Source organism: Nerophis ophidion, linkage group LG18, assembly GCF_033978795.1.
Source record: "Nerophis ophidion isolate RoL-2023_Sa linkage group LG18, RoL_Noph_v1.0, whole genome shotgun sequence".
Taxonomy (NCBI): Eukaryota; Metazoa; Chordata; class Actinopteri; order Syngnathiformes; family Syngnathidae; genus Nerophis; species Nerophis ophidion.
In genome coordinates this window covers 26,295,095-26,316,952 of record NC_084628.1, presented here as the reverse complement: position 1 = coordinate 26,316,952, position 21,858 = coordinate 26,295,095, and the positions used below count along the sequence as shown (strand labels likewise).

General features: G+C 38.5%; 1 protein-coding gene across 2 annotated transcripts in view; it reads left to right on the top strand.

Moving 5' to 3' along the window:
- Positions 1-21,858, top strand: part of LOC133537038 (cell adhesion molecule 2-like) — a 272,500-nt gene that overhangs the window by 175,071 nt on the left and 75,571 nt on the right. The window contains exon 2 of one of the 2 annotated variants that reach the window (XM_061877858.1): positions 19,492-19,518. The exons of the other annotated variant lie outside the window; for it this stretch is intronic. Coding sequence (XP_061733842.1) covers positions 19,492-19,518 — 27 coding nt within the window. The remainder of the gene's footprint in view (positions 1-19,491; positions 19,519-21,858) is intronic. 2 annotated transcript variants of the gene reach the window in all.

The following is a 21,858-nucleotide window of genomic DNA, read 5'->3' as shown; positions in this document are numbered from 1 at the left end:
TAGTTTCATCTGAACACATGACATTCCCCCAATCCTCTGCTGTATCATCCATGTATCCATTTTGGTATAAACTCAACTCATCATGTTTGGAAGAAGAAGAATACTGAGTTGCATCCCAAGAACACCACACCTACTGTGAAGCATGGGGGTGGAAACATCATGCTTTGGGGCTGTTTTTCTGCTAAGGGAACAGGACGATTGATCTGTGTTAAGGAAAGAATGAATGGGGCCATGTATCGTGAGATTTTGAGCCAAAACCTCCTTCCATCAGTGAGAGCTTTGAATAGTTGACCAAATACTTATTTTCCACCATAATTTACAAATAAATTCTTTAAAATTCCTACAATATGAATTCCTGGATTTTTTTTCTTATTCTGTCTCTCACAGTTGAAGTGTACCTATGATGAAAATTACAGACCTCTGTCATCATTTTAAGTGGGAGAACTCGCACAATCGGTGGCTGACTAAATACTTTTTTGCCCCACTGTATTAGTTTAATAAATACTCATTTCTTACCTTACGCTGTGTTCTTGCTCGACGCATCCTCGGAAGAACGAATCCGGCATCGCTATGCCACGCGAGTCTCACAATAAAACTATTAATAATTATGGATATCGACCGATCCAAAACACTGATATCATGACACAGTTTTCAACCCTATCGCCCCCAATGTGACAATGCAGTCTGTTGACGTTGTTGATAATGCAGAATGTGAAGAGTTTCCGCAGTGAGAAAAAAAAGTCCAACTATGAATTTATTTATTGGATTGTCGTCAATTAAACGGCGCTGAGAGTTCAGTTGAGCGGCGCCGTCCTTTTAATTCTTGCATAAATCATCGGAATAAGCCTTCGTCAGAGCCTTAAACGCCCTGCCAGGCTCCTTGAGAACAACCTGTTGTTTACAAGTGGTTAATAAAGCGTGCTCGCAGGCTGACAGCGTGCCCTCAGAGCACAACATTGATGATGTCTTGTGACGGCCCAGGTGCGGGAACAACATGAGACCTGCTGGACAGGTGGCACACCGGCTCCCGGGCTCAATAATGAGGGCGGCGGCAGATAGACCCCCATCTGTTCCCCCGCACATTACGTCTCGGCGAGTGAGTCACTCCTGAGCAAACGTCTCCTGTGAAGATTGTTTGCTTCCAGGACTCACAAACACGTTTAGACGTCTCTTCAATTGTGGGTGCTGCCAACATCGCCCACTTCCTGTGGAGGGGCCCAGCAGGTACAGGACATTGATGCAACGTTGAATATATGTCCTTTAAAGGCCTACTGAAACCCACTACTACCCACCACGCAGTCTGATAGTTTATATATCAATGATGAAATATTAACATTGCAACACATGCCAATAAGGCCTTTTTAGTTTACTAAATTGCAATTTTAAATTTCGCACGAAGTATCCTGTTAAAAACATTGCAGTATGATGACGCGTGTGCGTGACGTCACGTATTGTAGCGGATATTTTGATCCAGCACCGATCACAGCTGCTTTAATCGCATAATTACATAGTATTCTGGACATCTGTGTTGATGAATCTTTTACAATTTGTTCAATTAATAATGGAGACGTCAAAGAAGAATGATGTAGGTGGGAAGCGGTGAATTGCGGCCGCCTTTAGCAACACAAACACAGCCTGTGTTTGATTGTTTACATTTGGCTCTTACCGTAGACATGAGCGGAGAGTTTGCGTCGTTCCTTCTGCAGCTATGGACTCTCTTGACTCCTCCCACCGGCCGCCACCGACCGTCAGATGCTTACTCCGTGGAGGAAAAAAAAATAAAAATCTCAGCCCGGCTGCCTTGCCTCGTCTAGAAACGTGGCTTCCCTCAGAGACACAGACGGTCACCCCTCCGACTTTCAAGTACGACTATATAATCTCACTAAAAAACTAGTAACACAATAAGCAGATAAGGGATTTTCCAGAATTATCCTAGTAAATATGTCTAATAACATCTGAATTGCTCCCACTGCCCTGTCTTTTTTATTTTAATTTTGTTTTAGTCCTTCACTCTCACTATCCTCATCCACGAATCTTTCATCCTCGCTCAAATTAATGGGGAAATCGTCGCTTTCTCTGTCCGAATCCTCACATTGTAAACAATGTGAGGATGTGAGGAGCTCAACAACCTGTGACGTCACCCGCACATCATCAGCTACTTCCAGTAAAGGCAAGGCTTTTTTATTAGCGACCAAATGTTGAAAACGTTATCGTCGATGTTCTCTACTAAATCCTTTCAGCAAAAATATGGCAATATTGCGAAACGATCAAGTATGACACATAGAATGGACCTGCTATCCCCGTTTAAATAAGAAAATCTCATTTCAGTAGGTCTTTAAAACGGACTTTGAAACAACGTTGCAAAATACCGTATTTTTATGAATTGCTGCAGGGCATATAGTATGCGCCTGCTTTGAATTACTGCTGGGTCAAACTCGCTTTGCAAAATAATTAGCGCATGCTTAGTATTACCGCCTGGTCAAACTTGTGACGTCACGAGTGACACTTCCCCTGTCATCATTTTCAAAAAGGAGGAGGCTGGTTTCAATACCGGTCATTTGAAATCGCATAAAGGGAAGAAGATTAAGAGCGATTCAGTAGGATTTAAAGTCCAAGCTTACATCACACTCAAATTTTTACTGCATGCCTTTGGTAAGTGCCGGAGTGAGAAGAGGTTTAAAAATAATTAGCGCATTCTTACTTTTACCGCATGCCTTTGGTAAGCGCAGGAGTGAGAAGAGGTTTTAAATTAATTGGCGCCCCGGTGGCAATTCAAGGAAATACGGTAGTTGTATTGGTAAATTGAGACAACGTTGATGTCCAACGTTGGATCCACCTTGTTGGTGGGAAGATGAGCAAATTTCAATCGTTGTTATAAGTATGTTGTTTCAACGTTGTATTTGTGTTGTAGAATATTGGTTGGGAAATGACAAAAATGTCAACGTCAGAATCCAACGTTGATTAAGAGTCGTCAAAAAGCATGTTTCAACGTTGTATTTGTGTTGTAGACTATTTGTTGGGAAATGACCACAATTCAATGGTCAAATCAACGTCACAACCTAATATTGAATAAATGTTGTTATAAAGTATGTTGTTTCAACGTTGTGTTTGGGTTGTAGAATATTGGTTGGGAAATTGGTATGTTTTACTGGGGAAGGAGACGGCACTGCAACGGAATGTCAAGTTCAACTGGTTTATTGAATACTTGATGATTACGTGGAGTGTGTATGCGACTATGTGTGTGCATGAAGGACTATGTGTGGAATTACCATATGTGAATACCGTGAGGTTTTTTTGAGGTGCGCGTTGGATGTTCAGCGTCCAAATCCCAGGGGGGAGAAGCCAGGGGAAGTCCAAGGTCCAAGCGGGGGTCAAAGGCAGGAGAGAGAGTCCGAAAGTGCAAAACAGGGTCAAGGATCGGGGAGGGCAAACCAGGTCCAGGAGGGAAACAGCAGTAGTGACACGAGCGCTGTGGGAAGAGCAGGAGAAACAGGGATCAGGGGAACAAAAGGCACAAGGAAACAGGCCACGAGCGAGACCAGGAGGTAGTCAGAGACGTGCAGCTTACGAAGAGTAGATTTACGTTCTGACGTCGATGAGTCAGCGTCAACCGTCTTTATACTGCCGTCCTTCATCAATGCCAGGTGTGTCAGGAAATTGATTGCCGCCGGCTGCGACGGAGAGTGGGCGTGGTCTGCCTAATGAGCGCTGGGGCGTGTCTGGTGTTCCCAGCGGATCTTCTGCGTGCTCCCGCAGCAGAGGGAAGCACGGAGTGTGTGTGTGTCACAACAGAAATGACCAAATTTCAATGGTCAAATCAACGTCACAACTCAACATTATTTTAAACGTTGTCAAAAAGTATGTTGTTTAAATGGTGTATTTTTTTGTGTTGTAAAATATTGGTTGGTGAAATGACCGAAATTCAACGTTCAAATGTCATGATCCGCCTCCCGGATCAGACATAGTTTTTGTTCTTAAGTCTTTTTGTGTGTTTTGATTATTTTTGGACTCTTCTGATCCCTTAGTTTGAGCACTTCCTGTTTCATCTTGTCACCATGGTTACTTGATTTGTTCCACCTGCTATGCTTTTTACGCACACCTGTTGGTATTTAAACTTGCACCCTACCTCCGTTTGTCCTTGGTTCGTAGTTTGCTTCATGCAACTATCACGTTTGCGTCTCTGCTTTATATACTTTTGCAAAGTTACGCCTTAGCTTCCTTTTGTTCAGTACGCGCTATTTTGAATTCCTTGCTAAGTATTAGCATTAGCTTCCCGTGCGTAGGCACGCATGTTCTTTTCCTTTTGTACCAGTGTTATTTTATCCTTTTTGTATTAAAACTAGCTCTTACCTGCAAATCCTGCTTGTCCGGGTCCTTTTGCATCTTGGGGAGACACCTCGCGCATCAGGATGTGCTCCAAACGTCCCTCCATCCATTTTCTACCGCTTATTCCCTTTTGGGGTTGCGGGGCGCTCCAAATGTGACAGTCACAACCTAATATTGAATGAACTTTGTTAAAAAAGCATGTTGTACAGTAGGGCAAAAAAGTATTTAGCCAGCCACCTATTGTTCAAGTTCTCCCACTTAAAATGATGACAGAGGTCTGTAATTTTCATCATAGGTACACTTCAACTGTGAGAGACAGCATGTGAAAAAAAATCCAGAAATGTACATTGTAGGAATTTTAAAGAATTTATTTGTAAATTATGGTGGAAAATAGGTATTTGGTCAACTATTCAAAGCTCTTACTGATGGAAGGAGGTTTTGGCTCAAAATCTCACGATACATGGCCCCATTCATTCTTTCCTTAACACGGATCAATTGTCCTGTCCCCTTAGCAGAAAAACAGCCCCAAAGCATGATGTTTCCACCCCCATGTTTCACAGTAGGTATGGTGTTCTTGGGATGCAACTCAGTATTCTTCTTCCTCCAAACACGACGAGTTGAGTTTATACCAAAATGGATACATGGATGATACAGCAGAGGATTGGGAGAATGTCATGTGGTCAGATGAAACCAAAATATAACTTTTTGGTATAAACTCAACTCTTCGTGTTTGGAGGAAGAAGAATACTGAGTTGCATCCCAAGAACACCACACCTACTGTGAAGTATGGGGCTGGAAACATCATGCTTTGGGGCTGTTTTTCTGTTAAGGGGACAGAACGATTGATCCGTGTTAAGGAAAGAATGAATGAGGCCATGTATCGTGAGATTTTGAGCCAAAACCTCCTTTGTGTCCTGAGCAAGACACTTCACCCTTGCTCCTGATGGGTGCTGGTTGGCGCCTTGCATGGCAGCTCCCACCATCAGTGTGTGAATGTGTGTGTGAATGGGTAAATGTGGAAGTAGTGTCAAAGCGCTTTGAGTACCTTGAAGGTAGAAAAGCGCTATACAAGTACAACCCATTTATTTATTTATTTATTTACATCAGTGAGAGCTTTGAATGGTTGACCAAATACTTATTTTCCACCATAATTTACAAATATATTTTTTTAAATTCCTACAATGTGAATTCCTGGATTGTTTGTCCACATCCTGTCTCTCACAGTTGAAGTGTACCTATGATGAAAATTACAGACCTCTGTCATCATTTTGAGTGGGAGAACTTGCACAATCGGTGGCTGACTAAATACTTGTTTGCCCCACTGTATGAACTTGTTTTTGTCTTGTAGAGTATTGGTTTGGAAATGACCAAAATTCAATGGTCAAATCAACGTCACAACCTGACATTGATTAAACGTAGTCAAAAAGCATGTTGTTTCAACGTTGTATTTGTGTTGTAGAATATTGGTAGGAAAATAACCAAAATTCAATGGTCAAATCAAGGTTAGAACCCAACATTGGTTAAACTTCGTCGAAAAGAATGTTGTTTCAATGTTGAATTTGTGTTGTAGAATATTGGTTGGAAAATGAACACAACTCAATGGTCAAATCAACATCACAACTTAATATTGAATAAACGCTGTTATAAAGTATGTTGTTTCATTTTGTATTTGTCTTGTAGAGTATTGGTTGGGAAATGACCAAATTTCAATGGTCAAATCAACGTCACAACATAAGATTGAAAAACTTTGCTATAAAGTATGTTGTTTTAACTCGTATTTGTCTCGTAGAGTATTGGTTGGGAAATGACCAAATTTCAATGGTCAAATCAACGTCACAACCTGACCTTGATTAAACGTTGTCAAAAATCATGTTGTTTCAACGTTGTATTTGTGTTGTAGAATATTGGTTGGGAAATGACCAAAATGCAATGGTCAAATCCTTGTCACAACCCAACATTGAATAAACGTTGTTATAAAGTATGTTGTTTTAACGTTGTACTTGTGTTGTAGAATATTTTGCTTGGGAAACCAACTTTAAGCGTTGTTGTTTGGAGTGTCCCTATTTGGCAAAATGAAGCTAACAGGTGTGCTCGTTTAGGTTTAATGGGTTAGGAGGAAAAATTTAAAAAAAAACATACTTTTTTCTTTCTGAACACCTTTCCAATCCTGAATAAACACGTTATCGCCTGGAGCGCCTGTCAGCTTGCCGTATCGCCACCTGCTCACTCCCTTTTCTGGTGGCTCCAGGGCTGCCCTGCTGCCGCCTCCCTCGCCGTCATGTAACCTTGATGCGGGATCTGCAAACACCCAATATTCAGCCTACTTCCACCATGAAAAAGGGGGGGAACAACATTTTAAGATCTTTTGTAGTTTTTTTTTAACTGTCCATGGCGCACTAACGAGATAACGCTTGTATCAGTTGTGCTCATGTCCTGTCATGTGCTGAGCCAACACTGCCGAGGGAAAAATAAAAACTATTTTATATATATATATATATATATATATATATATATATATCTATATATATATATATATATATATTTATATATATATGTATATGTATATATATGTATATGTTTATATATGTATATATGTATGTATATGTATATATATATATGTATATATGTATGTATATGTATATATATATATGTATATGTTTATATATGTATATATGTATGTATATGTATATATATATATATATATATATATATATATATATATATACATGTATATATATATATATATATATATATATATTCTAATCATTTGGATACTTTGGCAATATATTGTATATTATATATATATATATATATATATATATATATATATATATGTATATATACATATATATATATATATATATATATATATATATATATATATATATTATATATATATATATATATATATATATATATATATATATATATATATATATATATATATATATATATATATATATATATATATATATATATATATAATATACAATATATTGCCAAAGTATTTGGCCATCCATCCAAATGATTAGAATCAGGTGTCCTCATCACTTGGCCCGGCCACAGCTGTATAAAATCAAGCACTTAGGCATGGAGACTGTTTCTACAAACATGTGTGAAAGAATGGGCCGCTCTCAGTGATTTCCAGCGTGGAACTGTCATAGGATGCCACCTTTGCAACAAATCCAGTCGTGAAATTTCCTCGCTCCTAAATATTCCAAAGTCAACCGTCTACTTTTTTATAAGGAAATGGAAGAGTTTGGGAACAACAGCAACTCAGCCACCAAGTGGTAGGCCACGTAAAGTTACAGAGAGAGGTCAGTGGATGCTGAAGCGCATAGTTCAAAGACTTTCTGCACAGTCAGTTGTTAACTTCATGTGACCGTCCAATTAGCCCAAGTACAGTACGCAGAGAGCTTCATGGAATGGGTTTCCATGGCCGATCAGCTGTATCTAAGCCATACATCACCTTGTCCAATGCAAAGCTTGGGATGCAGTGGTGTAAAGTACGTCGCCACTGGACTTTAGAGCAGTGGAGACGCTTTCTCTGGACTGATGGATCACGCTTTTCCATCTGGCAATCTGATAGACCAATCTGGGTTTGGAGGTTGCCAGGAGAACGCTACATTTCGGACTGCATTGTGCCGAGTGTGGAATTTGGTGGAGGAGGAATTATGGTGTGGGGTTGTTTTTGAGGAGTTGGGCTTGTCCCCTTAGTCCCAGTAAAAAGGAACTAAAAATGCTCCAGGATACCAAAACATTTTGGACAATTCCATGCTCCCAACCTTGTGGGAAAAGTTTTCCAACATGACTGTGCACCAGTGCACAAATCAAGGTCCATAGAAACATGGATGACAGAGTCTAGTGTGGATGAACTTGACTGGCCTGCACAGAGTCCTTACATAAACCCAATAGAACACCTTTGGGATGAATTAGAACAGAGATTGAGAGCCAGGCCTTCCCAATCGGTCTGTGACATCATCAAAAGGTTTCAGAGAATCTAGAAAAATCACTGCATGTAATATTGAATGCCCGTGACCTTGGATCCCTCAGGTGGCACTGCATCAAAAAGCCCCATCAGTGTGTAAAGGTTATCACCACATGGGCTCAGGAACACTTCAGAAAACCACGGTCAGTAACTACAGTTCATCGCTACATCTGTAAATTAAAATTAAAACTCTACTATGCAAAGCCAAAGCCATTTATCAACAACACCCAGATACGCCGCCAGCTTCACTGAGCTCGATCTCATATAAGATGGACTAAGGCAAAGTGGAAAAGTGTTCTGTGGTCTGACGAGTCCACATTTCAAATTTTTTTTGGAAACTGTGGACGCTGTGTCCTCCGGAACAAAGAGGAAAAGAACCATCGGGATTATTCTAGGCGCAAAGTTGAAAATCCAGCATCTGTGATGGTATAGGGGTGTATTAGTGTCCAAGGCATGGGTAACTTACACATCTGTGAAGGCACCATTAATGCTGAAAGGTACATATAGGTTTTGGAGCAACATATGTTGCCATCCAAGCAACTTTGTCATGAACGCCCCTGCTTATTTCAGCAAGACAATGCCAAGCCACGTGTTACAACAGCGGGGGTTCATCGTAAAATAGTGTGGGTACTAGACTGGCCTGCCTGTAGGCCAGACATGTCTCCCATTGAAAATGTGTGGCGCAATATGAAGCCTAAAATACCACGACGGAGACCCCAGACTGTTGAACAACTTAAGCTGTACATCAAGCAAGAATGGGAATGATTTCCACCTGAAAAGCTTCAAAAATGTGTTTCCTCAGTTCCCAAACGTTTACTTAGTGTTATTAAAAGGAAAGGCCATGTAACACAATGGTAAAAATGCCCCTGTGCCAACTTTTTTGCATTGTTTTGCTGACATTAAATTCTAAGTTAAAAATTATTTTGCAAAAAAAAAGGAAGTTTCTCAGTGTGAACATTAACTATCTTGTTTATGCAGTCTATTCAACTGAATATCAGTTAAAAAGGATTAGTAAATCATTGTATTCTGTTTTTATTTACCAGCGTGCCACCTTCACTGGTTTTGGGGTTTTGTAATACACGCACACTACTACCAAGGAATAATTAATCCATAATCAACAAATCAAAGGCACTCACTCTGCTCTCATGAAACGTCCATCGACTGCATATGCCAGATTTTTTTTTTTTTTCTTTTTTCAGTAACGCATTAGTGATTACTTACCACAGTAATCAAGTACATTAATTAAAGAGTTATTCCGTGCTAGTACTTTTTTGGCAAAGTAACAGGTAACTATAATTACAGTGATTTCTCATTAAAAGTAATTTTCCGAACACTGATAGTAAAAATAATAATCATGTGTCTTCTCCTTGTGTGTGCTGGGGGGGGGGAGTCTGACACAGTGGCGTCAAATAAAGACGTAGAAGTATTGTCCATAATTTTTCATAATGCATCATACCTCTGTTATGAGTCAGACGTTACCTTCCATGATGTGTTTGAGGAGTTTAGAACGCAGATCAAAGCACATGCATTTATGTATTCTATTGAAGTCATTTTCACTAGTTTCACATTAGGACAAAATAGTAAAGATACATAATACTGTAATGTTAGTAGACAAAAACAGATTTATTTATTATTTTTTTTTTTTTAACATAACAAAAGCCTTCTAAACATGAAATAACATGCATGCCCTCGTAACTGCGATGTGGTCCTCACTACAAAGGAGTTAAAGGAAAGTGATGAAAGTAAGAGTCAGCACGACGTAATTTTATGACACACATTTCCCTTGAAAGGCTGTAAAAGCACAAGTAAATGCAAAATTGAGGTCGGGACGTGACTTGGGCCAAGTTGGGCTTTTTTTAATACTAAAGCACAGGTATGAATCCTTCACGGTGATTTATTGACATCTTATTACAGCCGCTGTCCAAAAGGCCATTTCTGTCCCAAACTGTCCGTCTTTAAACGGTGGAGCCCGAGGCACAAAAAAAAAAAAGTGATTTAAGCGCAGCGGCTGAAGTTCAAGGCTGGGGGAAAGAAAACAACGACAAAAACGAAAAGGTAATAGATGTCGCAGGACAGTGTATTGTCGTGTTAGCGCTGGCTTCATCCCAGCATCAATCATCCTAGTGATTCACGGGCGACTACGCGTTACTTGGTCAAAGACATGTTCCTGAACTCAACACCATTTTATTGCTTCCTCTTCTCCTCGTTATCAAACATTCTGACACACAATGAACACATTAATGATTCACTAAAATAATATTTTCAAATAAACAAAGTGTGTGCGTGCATTTCTACCTTTCTTGAGACATCAACAAGTGAAGTGAAGTGAATTATATTTATATAGCACTTTTTCTCTAGTGACTCAAAGCGCTTTACATAGTGAAACCCAATATCTAAGTTACATTCAAACCAGTGTGGGTGGCACTGGGAGCAGGTGGGTAAAGTGTCTTGCCCAAGGACACAACGGTGGTGACTAGGATGGCGGAAGCGTGAATCGAACCTGCAACCCTCAAGTTGCTGGCACGGCCACTCTACCAACCGAGCTAAACCGCCCCAACAAGGAAAAGTAGCTTCCATATAAGGAAGTGTGAACAAGTTAGGACTTAAATCATGGTCCCAATAACATTGCATCTAATAGAAAGCCAAATACTAGAATCTGTGCACATTGCTCCAAAGTCAGGATTTTTTGTTGCTTTATTGTGCATACAAAAGTAAACATTGACAGGTGCAAAGGCAGCAGTATATGAAAAAACACGACGGCAGCTAAGGAAGGACTTCCCTCTTCATCCCCGAAAAAACCCGCCAGGCGAACAGCTGATTTTACGACTGCCGGTACTGACGTAAGACAACCCGCGTCCCATATGTGACTATAGGATGAACAAAAGAATTATGTGTATCGTGGTCATTAATAATTAGCTTCTACAGCTGTGTTGCCCAAGGTGCGGCATAGGGGCCATCTGTGGTCCGTGACTCTTTTGTCATGGGCCTTAAGCCCATGACAAAAAACCAAAAATAGAGCTCTCATTTGCACTTGGTGGTGAAATCTATTACAATTAGGGTGGTACCAAAAAGGAAGGATTTTTCAAATTGACTGTGTCGGTTTTTTAAAGTGCTCCCACTGGTCAACATATGAAAAAACAAGTGTGTGTAAAAATTTGAATTGCTCCCCCCACTGGCTAACACATGTAATAATAGGTGTGTCTAAGAAATTGAAATGCGCCCCCTTTGGTCAAAATTAATTAAAAATAATCAAAAAGATGTAATAACTTGAAGTTAATAATGAAGATTAAAAACCAATTACAATTACCACACAAAAAAAAACAAAAAAAATCAAATAAAAGCAGTCTTTTTCTCACAATGTGTAGATTTTTTTCTTATAGAATTGGGAACAATTCCTCATATTCTTTCTGTTTCTGTAATATTGCAATATTTTCTCTTAAAATGTAATTTTTTTCCGTAAATGTATTACTTTTTTATGTGAAATTATTACTTTTCAATGCAATGTGGCGACATTTTTCATATAAAATTCTTATATATATATGTACATGTATGTATGTTTGAATATGTTTTATGTATGTATGTATGTATGTATGTCTATAGTTATGTGTGTATCTATATATGTATATATGTGTGTATTGTATGTATGTACAGTATATGTGTGTATATGTATAATATATGTAAATATGTGTGTGTGTGTGTGTATATATATATATATATATATATATAAATATATATATATATATATATATTTGAATGGATATATGTATTTACGTGTATATATCTATGTATATATATATATGTTTGTATATGTGTATGTATGTATATGTAAATATATATATATATGTATATATGTGTGTGTGTGTGTATATTTATATATGTATATATATATATATATACATATATATATATATATATATGTATATATATATATATATATGTGTGTGTGTGTGTATCAAATGTATTTTTTTAAATAAAAATCAATTTAAAAAATATGTCTTCAGGCGATCTCTATGCAATAATTTAACCTTTATTTAAGGTTTCAATCAAGAATCGTGTTAAATTGAGAATTTGGTTCCCCCCAAAGATTCACACTCCTACATTCTAGTAGTTACGATTATTACCTTGTGTTCATGAGCAGCTATTACGATATTGACACTTTGCATGTGTGGAATAGCGAAACATGCTAGCATGCTAATATACTAACACTTAGCTGAGCTTTTTACCTGCAGAATTTGTCGTCAAAATGTAACAATAATCAAGCAGAAAAAAAAAAATACTACATACTGAAAAAAATAATGACATTGTGAATGGTTAGCATGCTAGCATAGTGACACTTACAGCTAAGCTTTTGCAGTAGTTCAAATATACTAAAAGCCATCACCCTTAAGATTGTTTTTTTTGATGCAGCGCCGGGAAAAACTCAAATTGCACAATTTTTATATATGACATGCCTTTTAAAAAGAAAAACAAACTTGTAGATCAAAAAAAAAAAAAACACTAAAATGTAGTATATCAGTAGTTTTTTTTAAAGTAATGTAATAATAATGTCCAGCATTTAATAATGGACTTCTGTGCTACCTCTTTGAGCTGATTCACTGTCAAACACACCATCAGAAGCTTCCCCATATTTTCCTTGATAAATGTTCGCCGTTTAAATATTTCAACACCCTTGCCTGGCGTTATCTGCGTCAGTTTGGCACAAACCAGCATTGCTACGCCCCAACTACTTCAAATGCTGGTGTCGTGTTTTTGATGATTTTTTTCTTTAATTTCATGAATATTATCTATTTCTGTACTTCACACTGTCCTATTTTTTTATGTACTGAGCTGGGATTGTTTGTCATGGCCAACCGTGCGAGCACTTCAAGTCACCTCACCCCAAACTGTAATTAAGTGCTTCACTCATCAAAATAGACGGAATAAGAAAGAAGGTATATTACAAACCCTGTTTCCATATGATTTGGGAAATTGTGTTAGATGTAAATATAAACAAAATACAATTATTTGAAAATCCTTTTCTACCCATATTCAGTTGAATATGCTACAAAGACAACATATTTGATGTTCAAACTCATAAACTTAATTTTTTTTTTCAAATAATAATTAACTTAGAATTTCATGGCTGCAACACGTGCTAAAGTAGTTGGGAAAGGGCATGTTCACCACTGTATTACATCACTGTAACGGACTTCCTGCCGTCCTCGTGTGGGTTGCGGAGACACCCGACACACGACGCATCATAGCAGCATTGATTTATTGTTTCAACAAATCTATTTTCTCTTGGCCCTTTGGTCGCGTCACTTTTCAGTGGGCTCCTTCCCCATATTTTCCTTGATAAATGTCCGCCGTTTAAATATTTCAACACCCTTGCCTGGCGTTATCTGCGTCAGTTTGGCACAAACCAGCAATGCTACGCCCCAACTACTTCAAATGCTGGTGTCGTGTTTTTTATGATTTTTTTCTTAAATTTTTTCTTTTAATTTCATTGCTCTCGTGGTTTGGGTTGTCGTGCTTCTGGTCTGCTGGCCGATGTTTCTTCCTCCGTGCTGCTCTCCTTAATCGTTCCTCCCTCGCCCTTTTTATATTCTGACAGCAGATAGACAGATCGTGAGCCAGTGTGTACTATACGCACCTGTACTAGATTGCCGCTGCAGCGTTGCTCCGCCTCCCGGCCTCCAGGTGGGCCCACGCTGCTGCTTTCCGCCCGTTGTCGGCCCGTCGGCGGTGTCTCTCCACAATCACCTCTTCTTTTAACAAAACTCAATAAACGTTTGGGAACTGAGGAAACTAATTGTTGAAGCTTTGAAAGTGGAATTCTTTCTCATTTTTGTTTTATGTAGAGCTTCAGTCTTTCAACAGTCTGGGGTCTTCGATGTCGTATTTTATGCTTCATAATGCGCCACACATTATTTTTGACGGGAGACATGTCTGGACTTCAGGCGGGCCAGGAAAGTACCCGCACTCTTTTACTGCGAAACCACGCTGTTGTAACACGTGGCTTGGCATTGTCTTGCTGAAATAAGCAGGGGCATCCATGATAATGTTGCTTGGATGACAACATATGTTGCTCCAAAACCTGTATGGACCTTTCAGCATTAATGATGCCTTCACAGATGTGTAAGTTACCCATGCCTTGGGCACTAATACACCCCCATACCATACCATACCATACCATCACAGATGCTGGCTTTTGAACTTTGCGCCTATAACAATCCCAATGGTTATTTTCCTCTTTGTTCTGGAGGACACCACGTCCACAGTTTCCAAATATAATTTGAAATGTGGACTCGTCAGACCACAGAACACTGTTCCACTTTGCATCAGTCCATCTTAGGTGAGCTCGCGCCCAGCCAAGCTGGCGGCGTTTCAGGATATTGTTGATAAATGGGTTTGGCTTTGCATAGTAGAGTTTTAACTTGCACTTACAGATGTAGCAACCAACTGTAGTTACTGACAGTGGTTTTATGAAGTGTTCCTGAGCCCATGTGGTGATATCCTTTTCACACTGATGTCGGTTTTTGATGCAGTACCCCCTGAGGGATCAAAAGTCCGTAATATCATCACTTACGCGCAGTGGTTTCTCCAGATTCTCTGAACCTTTTGATATTTTTACGGACCGTAGATTGTAAAATCCCTAAATTCCTTGCAATAGCTCGTTGAGAAATGTTGTTCTAAAACTGTTCGACAATTTGCTTACAAAGTGGTGACCCTCGCCCCATTCTTGTTTGTGAATTACTTAGCATTTCATGGAAGCTGCTTTTATAACCAATCATGGCACCCACCTGTTCCCAATTAGCCTGCACACCTGTGGGATGTTCGAAATAAGTGTTTGATGAGTATTTCTCTTTATCAGCATTCATTGCCACCTTTCCCAACTTCTTTGTCACGTGTTGCTGGCATCAAATTCTAAAGTTAATGATTATTTGCAAAAAAAAAATATTTATCAGTTTGAACATCAAATATGTTGTCTTTGTAGCATATTCAACTGAATATGGGTTGAAAAGGATCATTGTATTACGTTTATATTTACATCTAACACAATTTCCCAACTCATATGGAAACAGGGTTTGTATCTTTAAACACGCTATCTCGGAAAATGACCTTTTTTTTTTTTCTGGGTGCGCATATACGCTTGGATTTTTTTAATACTCACATTCACATATTTATGGTCTTTACGAGGAGGTGGTGTAAGAAGATTAAGTATGTCGATCACAGCGCTACTCACAAAAAGGCAAAGTGCAGAGATAGGGATTATGCGGCGCGTGCGCTGAATAATGAGGAATCGTCAAAAAAGTGGAATGTTGACTCTCAGCATCATTTTCACGCGGTTAAAATAGCGTTTTCTTCCGCTCTTTTGCGCTTTGTGCTGGATAAAAATAGTTTTAGAGAAACATTTGATCAATTGCACGACTTTGTCAGGAGTGTAGAAGGATGCAAACCAAAGTGATTGTGACACATTCCAAAGACCAAAAAATAATAATAATAATAATAATAATAATACACAAATAAATACGTTGTGTGAATGCTGAAATGTGCAAGCCGAATTTAAATGCTAACGTTAGCATGCTAACAGTTAGAATGATTCAAGTATCAAGTCATATGACTATGAATCGTACGCATGTAAAATGGGTTAAAATAATCAGCGTGCTAATTTTAGTATGCTAGAAATGCTAATGTTAGCATGCTAACAGTTAGCATGTGTCAAGTACCAAGTTAAATGATTCTGACATGCTCGGCCGTGAAATTGGCCGAAAAAGTTTGCATGTTTGAATGCTAATGTTAGCATGCTAACAATTAGCCTGTATCAAACGCCAAGTCATATGGCTCTAAGGTGCTTGGCTGTAAAATTGGCCCAAAAAAAAAAAGGCATTTGTCGAGTTGTCAGGTTCAAACACTGATGACATCTATTAAACAAGACAAGAAGCAAGGAATTAAACAGAGACATAATTACATTTGGCTGAATTGAGGAGAAATGCGTACACCTGTGCCCTTGTACAGTGTCACCACGCTCTGACGAAAGATTGTACACCTCCTCTTTTATTTGGACTTTCCCTGATTACATGGCAGCATGTGTTTCAAAGGTAGGGGGGTCATAAACAGCCATCGCCTTTGATTAAAAAACAGTTCAAAGAAAAGGTCATGCCCTGCTTGCTCTTCGCTTTGTAGATCTTAGGTCAGGACAAAATCTTTCTGTGGATTACACTACATCAAAGAAACAGAACACCTTCATGTTGCTTCCCGTCCTACACAGTGGAGTTTTATGAGCCTTGTTCTTGGTAGGATTATAGACAGCGTTTGTCCTCTGTGATAACTTAGATACAATTATTTTGACAGAGTACCAAGTTGTATGACTGACATGCTCGGCGGTAAAATAAGCTTAACAGGTTTGCATGTACTGCAATGAGGTGATTGACCACCAGGGTGTACCTCGCCTTTAGGCCGAATGCAGCTGAGATAGGCTCCAGCACCTCCCGCGACTCCGAAAGGGACAAGCAGTAGCAATTGGATGGATGGATGGAAGTTTGCATGTATGAATGCTAATGTTAGCATGCTAACAGTTAGTATGTGTCAAGTACCAATTCATATGACTCAAAGGTGTTTGGGTGTAGAGTTGGCAAAAATGTGCATGTGTCAACTACCAAGATATATGAGTCTGAAAAATGGGCTAAAACAGTTAGCATGCTCATTTTAGTATGCGACAAATGCTAACGTTAGCACGCTTACAGTTAGGATGACTCTGACATGCTCGGTCGTAAAATTGTCTAAACAAGTTGACATGCATGAATGCTAATGTTACCATGCTGCTTGGCACTCAGCATCAAGGGTTGGAATTGGGGGTTAAATCACCAAAATGATTCCTGAGCGTGGCCACCGCTGCTGCTCACTGCTCCTTTCACCTTCCAGGGGGTGGGACAAGGGGATGGGTCAAATGCAGAGAACAATTTCACCACAACTAATGTGTGTGTGATTATCAGTGGTACATTATTTTATGCATTAATGCTAATGTTAGCATTTTTTAAGTACTAAGTCATATGACTCTAAGGTGTTTGGGTGTGGAATTAGCAAAAGAACTGCATGTGTCAAGTACGGGGTAATATGATTGAGGTATTGGGCTAAAAGATGGGCTAAAACAGTTTTAGTATGCGAAAAATGCTAATGTTAGCACGCTACCAGTTTGCATGTGTCAAATACCATGTACTTGACACATTTTATGTGTTAAGTCCCAAGTTTTATGACTCTGAGGTGTTGTGATGAAGAATGGGCTAAAACAGTTAGCATGATAATTTTCGTATGCGACAAATGCTAACATTAGAATGTAAACAGTTATGTGTCAAGCACCAAGTTATTTTTTTTCTGACATATTCGGCCGCAAAAATGTCCAAACAAGTTTGCTTGCATGAATGCTAACGTTAACACGCTAACAGTTAGCATGTGTCAAGTACCAAATTACATTTTTCTGACATAATCAGACATAAAAATGTCAAAACAAGTTTGCTTGCGTTAATGCTAATGTTAACACGTTAACAGTTAGCATGTGTCAAGTGCCAACTCATATGACTCTAAGATGCTTGGCTCTAAATTGGCTTAAAAAGTTAGCAAGCTAATAATAGCATGCTACAAATGCTAACATTAGCGCGTTAACAGTTAGCATGTGTCAAGTACCAATTTAAATGACTGAGGTGTTGGGCTGAAAAATGGGCTAAAACAGTTAGCATGCTCATTTTAGTGTGCAACAAATGCTAATGTTAGCACGCTACTAGTTAGCATGTGTCAAATACTATGAACTTGACACATTTCATGTGTGAACTACCAAGTTATATGACTTTAGTGTGTTGTGATGAATAATGGGCTAAAACAGTTAGCATGCTAATTTTAGTATGCGACAAATGCTAACATTAGCATGCAAACAGTTATGTGTCAAGCACCAAGTTAAATTTTTTCTGACATAATCGGCCACAAAAATGTCCAAACAAGTTTGCTTGCATGAACGCTAACGTTAACACGCTAACAGTAAGCATGTGTCAAGTACCAAGTTACATTTTTTCTGACATAATCGGACGTAAAAATGTCTAAACAAGTTTGCTTGCGTGAATGCTAATGTTAACATGCTAACAATTAGCATGTGTCAAGTGCCAAGTCATATGACTCTAAGATGCTTGGCTGTAAATTAGCTTAAAAAGTTAGCAAGCTAAGGATAGCATGCTACAAATGCTAACATTAACGCGTTAACAGTTAGCATGTGTCAAGTACCAAGTTAAATGACTGAGGTGTTGGGCTGAAAAATGGGCTAAAACAGTTAGCTTGCTCATTTTAGTGTGCGACAAATGCTAATGTTAGCAGGCTACTAGTTAGCATGTGTCAAATACTATGAACTTAACACATTTCATGTGTGAACTACCAAGTTATATGACTCTAGTGTTTTGTGATGAAGAATGGGCTAAAACAGTTAGCATGCTAATTTTAGTATGCGACAAATGCTATCATTAGCACGCTAACAGTTATCATGTGTCAAGTACCAAGTTAAATTTTTTCTGACATAATCGGCTGCAAAAATGTCTAAACAAGTTTGCTTACATGAATGCTAATGTTAACATGTTAACAGTTAGCATGTGTCAAGTGCCGAGTTCAATTTTTTCTGACATAATCGGCCGTAGAAATATCCAAACAAGTTTGCTTGCATGCATGCTAACGTTTACACGCTAACAGTTAGCAAGTGCCAAGTTACATTTTTTCTGACATAATTGGCAGTAAAAATGTCTAAACAAGTTTGCTTGCGTGAATGCTAATGTTACATGCTAACAGTTAGCTTGTGACAAGTGCCACGTCAAATAACTCTAAGGTGCTTGGCTGTAAAATTGGCTTAAAAAGTTAGCGCGCTAATGATAGCATGCTACAAATGCTAACATTAGCACGTTAACAGTTAGCATGTGTCAAGTAGCAAGTTATATGACTGTATTAATAGAGTTTACACACTTATTGTCATGCAAGGAAGCATAAAAAGATAAAGTTTGTTATATTTTGTGGTGGGCGTGTAAATCTCTCCTGTGTTTATGTTTATGTAAGCTGGTGTCAACAACAAATAAAAGCTGCCGACATGTTAGCTAATGTGTTCTTAAGATAATTATCGAGGTCTTTCTCCTCTAACCTGATGCTTGTTGTTTTTTTCATGCTATCAGTGGAAGGGACAAAAATCAAATCCAAAGGTGAGTTATGGCTTCCATTTTCTTGCTCTGTGATTTATGTTGCTTTCAATGTAGTGTGTGCCTTGGCGTTTATCGCCCCCACACATCAGCATACACCACATGAACACATGAACGTGTTTCAATGGGGCACATGAACACGTTAACATACAGTACATAAATACATGAATACATTACCATACACAAGCATGTTCACATACATGAACATATTAATATACAGTACATGAACACATCAACACACTAACATACAGTACATAAATACATGAACACATTAACATATGTTAACATGCATGAACACATTAATCCAAATGAACACACAGTACATAAATACATGAACACATTAACATACATAAACATGTTAACATACATGAACACATTAATACAAATGAACACAGTACATAAATACATGAACACATTAACATACATAAACATGTTAACATACATTAACACAAATGAGCACATTAACACACATGAGGACGGATGAACACACATGAGAACATTTACATACATGAACACATGAGCATGCATGAACCCATGAATATACATGAACACATTTACACACAGTACATTAACACATTAACACACATGAACACATTAACATACAGTACATAAATACATGAAAACATTAACATACATATACTTGTTAACATACATAAACACAAATGAGCACATTAACACACATAAGCAAGTATGAACACACATGAACACCTTTACATACATAGATACATGGAAACACATAGCCATGTATGAAGACAATTACATACATGAACACATGAAAAAATGTACAAACAAATATATTGACACACTGTGCATTAATATACCTGAACACATTAAAACATGAACACATGATCATACATGAATATATGATCATACATGAGCAGGTATGACCACAGGGACATATATGAATACATGAGCAGGCATGAACTTAGATGAACACATGAACATACATGAGCAAGCATGAAGATACATGAGCAGGCATGACTTCATAAACAGATGATCACATGAACATACATGAACACGCAATCATGAGCAGATATGACAACATGGACATTATTGAATACACGAGCAGGCATAAACTTAGATGAACACATGGACATAAATGAACAAGCATAAGCATACATCAGCAGACATGACCACATGAACATACATGAACATATGATCATAAATGAGCAGGTATGACAACATGGACATATATGAATACATGAGCAAGCATGAACTTAGATGATCACATGAACATACATGAGCAGGCATGACCACATGAACATAGATGAACACATGAACATACATGAACATATGATCAACATGAGCAGGTATGACAACATGGACATTTATGAATAAATGAACAGACTTGAACTTAGATGAACACATGAACGTAAATAGACATATGATCATACATGAGCACGTATGACAACATAGACATATATGAATAAATAAGCATTCATGAACTTAGATGAACACATGAACGTAAATGAGCAGGCATGACCACATGAACATAGATGAACACATGATCATAAATGAGCAGGCATGACCACATGAACATAGATAAACACATGACTAGGCATGACCACATGGACATATATGAACACATGAGCAAACATGACCACATGGGCATATATGAACACATGAGCAGGCATGACCACATGAACATATATGATTACATGAGCAGGCATGAACCTAGATGAACACATGAACATACATGAGCAAGCACAAACACGTGAACATACATGAACACATGAGCAGGCATGACCACATGGACATATGAATACATGAGCAGGCATGACCACATGGACATATATGAATACATGAGCAGGCATGACTACATGAACATAGATGAACACATGAACAGGCATGACCACATGGTCATATATGAATACATTAGCAAGCATGACCACATGGACACAGATGAACACATGAGCAGGCATGACCACATGAACATAAATGAACACATGAGCAGGCATGACCACATGAACATAGATGAACACATGAGCAGGCATGACCACATGGACATAGATGAACACATGAGCAGGCATGACCATATGGACATATGTGAATACATGAGCATGCATAAACTTATATGACCACATGAACATAGATGAACACATGAGCAGGCATGACCACATGGACATATGTGAATACATGAGCATGCATAAACTTAGATGAACACATGAACATAAATGAGCAAGCATGACCACATGAACATACATGAACACATGAGCAGGCATGAACATAGACGTACACAAGTCCCTGGTGGCAAAGCTTGATAGTGCGCAGGAAGTGACCTTCAGTTTTACAAAATAAAATACTTCTGATTCACCCCGCTCACATCCTGTTCAACCCACATTG